At 41.4% G+C, this 3,087-nt stretch overlaps 1 protein-coding gene across 1 annotated transcript; it reads left to right on the forward strand.

The window, feature by feature from the left end:
- LOC105161794 (putative ankyrin repeat protein RF_0381) lies at positions 716 to 2,776 on the forward strand. Its single transcript, XM_011079608.2, has one exon. It carries the CDS (start codon positions 855 to 857, stop codon positions 2,445 to 2,447), a length of 1,593 nt encoding a protein of 530 aa, XP_011077910.1. The 5' UTR covers positions 716 to 854; the 3' UTR covers positions 2,448 to 2,776.

The raw sequence follows: 3,087 nt of genomic DNA on the forward strand, positions 1-3,087 counted from the left end.
GACCCAACTCTGGAGCCAAGGGTTAACTCATAAAACCCAACATTTTTTTTTCTTCAATTAACTAATACATTTTTCTAACAAAATTAATTTAATATTTTATAAGTATTTAATACTTTACTATTGTGTTAAAAGTACAATTTTTTTTTAAGAAAAAAAAGGAAATTTCCATCTCCGATATCATCAATATCCCAATTCTACACAGTACTTGCAGAACTATTTATTTATCTAACATTCAAGATAGAGAAAAGCATCAACATATTTTATTCTGTTGGTACATAAAAAAATGAAATAAAACTAAGCATCTGCCTCTGTAACTCATATTCCCAAACATGCTCTATTCTTACAATGACAATTCATTTATAGTTTTGTATGATCTCACTGCCAAAACATCACGATGCAATGAAAATGACCTCACCAAAAGCAAAAATTCTTAATCATATCAAATTTGATAAAATTAAATTAATCATAAAATAAGTGTAATATCTCGATATGTGATCGATTATTTTTATTAAATTGTACATCAATTACATAAAAGGATTGCACTTGTCATATAATTCATTTAAGTTCGATAAAACTGAATTTGAATTAGAATTTTTTCCCAACAAAAAGCATCACAATCAATTATGTTTTCTACTATAACTCCTCCAAGATTTCTCAGGTCGGACATCAAATAGAACAAGTCCTCATTGATTTCAACTCCACCAAGTGGCACTGCCTCGTTCCAGCCGGCTTCCCTTATTCTCCCCCCATATATACAATCATTCCCTTCATGATCTTGATTGATTTCAAGAACTCAAACATCATCACATGATCTTTAAAAACAAGTAAACAGATTCCGAGTCGAGGAATTAGACATGGATAGGCTTATAAGCTTGGAGCCATCCAATATTGTGGCGATCAGGGTAGAACCGGGGCAGAGATGCTCCGGCCAGCTTACGTTGCGTAACGTTATGTACACGATGCCGGTGGCCTTTCGCCTCCAGCCGACGAACAAAGCTCGTTACAGTGTCGTCCCCCAATCAGGGATCATACTGCCTCTTACCACACTTACTCTTGAGATCACTTACAACCTCCCACCTAACTCTAGTCTCCCCCACCGTTTCCCGTTCTGTGATGATTCATTCATCCTGCAGAGCGTGGTGGCACCCGGTGCGTCGATCAAGAACCCGTCATCTACTTATGATTCGGTTCCGAGTGAGTGGTTCACGAACAAGAAGAAACAGGTGTACTCTGATAGTGGGATCAAGATCATGTTTGTGGGATCATCCATTCTGAGTCATGTAGTTGCTAAGGGGCATGATATGGATGAAATCAGGGAGGTTCTTGAAAAGAGTCATCCTGCTTGGAAATCAGCTGATTCTGTTGATTCTGATGGACAGTCATTGCTTCACTTGGCTATTGCTCAGGGCAGGCCTGACTTAGTCCAGTTGTTGCTGGAGTTTGGGCCCAATGTCGAAGCTTGTGGGGGGTCAGGATCGAGCCCGCTCGAGGCGGCTGCAGCCTCAGGCGAGTCCCTGATTGTTGAGCTTCTACTAGCACACAAAGCCAGCACAGAAAGATCAGAGTCCTCCACTTTGGGTCCTATTCATCTTGCTGCAGGGAACGGCCATGTCGAGGTTCTGAGGCATCTTTTGCTGAAAGGGGCTAATGTGAATGCTCGGACGAAAGACGGCAAGATGGCGTTGCACATGGCAGTGGAAGAGAGGAGAAGGGACTGCGCGAGACTTCTATTGGCAAACGGTGCCAGAGTCGATATCCAAAATGCAAGTGATGGGGAAACTCCACTGCACATAGCCTCGTTTCTGGGAGACGAGCAGATGGTGAAGCTTCTCCTCCACAAGGGAGCTAATAAAGATGTGAGGAACAAGTCCGGGAAGACAGCCTATGATCTTGCAGCCGAAAATGGGCACACGAAGCTATTCGATGCCCTTCGCCTTGGGGACAATCTAGCCATGGCGGCTAGGAAGGGCGAGGTGAGGACGATTGTTAGGCTTCTTGAGAACGGTGCGTGTATCAATGGGCGGGATCAAAACGGTTGGACAGCACTACACCGTGCTGCGTTCAAGGGCCGGATCGATGCAGCCAGGGCCCTGATTGAGAAGGGCATCGATGTAAATGCAAAGGATGAGGATGGATACACTGCATTGCATTGTGCTGCTGAATCAGGCCAAGCTGATGTGATTGAACTGCTAGTGAAGAAGGGAGCCGAGATCGAAGCAAGAACGAATAAGGGCTTGACGGCATTGCAAATTGCCGAGTCACTACAGTATTCGGGGATCATAAGGATACTTGTACACGGAGGTGTAAGAGATGGTAGTAAGCAGAATCCGGATCCTTTTACTGCTAAGGGAGTTGCAGGCAGAGAGAAGGATATCGCGGTGATCAAGAAGAAGTCCAGACTCCACCGGAGTAGCTTCGATCGGTCGGTGCCGTTGGCCGTGGTCTAGATATGATCGAGAAGTGAACAATCCAAGAGTTGGAATTGTTTATGGTTGAGTTTTTACAAATTGACGAACATTTGAAGAAGAATTTATTGAGATAGTGTCCAGAAAGTTTGAAGTCTGAGACGCCTTCTTGCAATTGTAGGGTTGCATTGTGTTAGTTCAGGTCCTGAATTTTAGGCCATGACATGAAATTGTTTGTAATGTAAGTTGTGTACTTGTCACCAATGGTAGTGGTACTGTTGCAAATTATTACACTAAAAATAAAAAGACACAAAAAATTAAATATCATGTTATTGTAAGATTATGTAAAATATTATTAGAGTTATGAAAAATACGAGTTTTTCTTTTTTTTTTTTAATAAGAATATTCCTTATTTTTGTTTGTATGAGGAAGTGATGAATTTATCAAAGAAGGACGGATACACCAATGCATATGGCAAAGCAAGTAAAGATACTTTTACTTTGTTAGATAGTGTTATGGCAGTCTGCTTACTTAACTGCTCATTCAAGAAGCAAATGAGTGCTGATCCAGTCTAGTCACGTTTGAATTAGATCTGAGTTCTTTTGTATCTTAATAGTATCAAAAGAAGTAAAATTGAGCCCATAATATTTTACTGAGCGGTAGGTTGAGGCCTCACAATTAA

The sequence above is a fragment of the Sesamum indicum genome, linkage group LG5 (assembly GCF_000512975.1).
Source record: "Sesamum indicum cultivar Zhongzhi No. 13 linkage group LG5, S_indicum_v1.0, whole genome shotgun sequence".
Classification (NCBI taxonomy): domain Eukaryota; kingdom Viridiplantae; phylum Streptophyta; class Magnoliopsida; order Lamiales; family Pedaliaceae; genus Sesamum; species Sesamum indicum.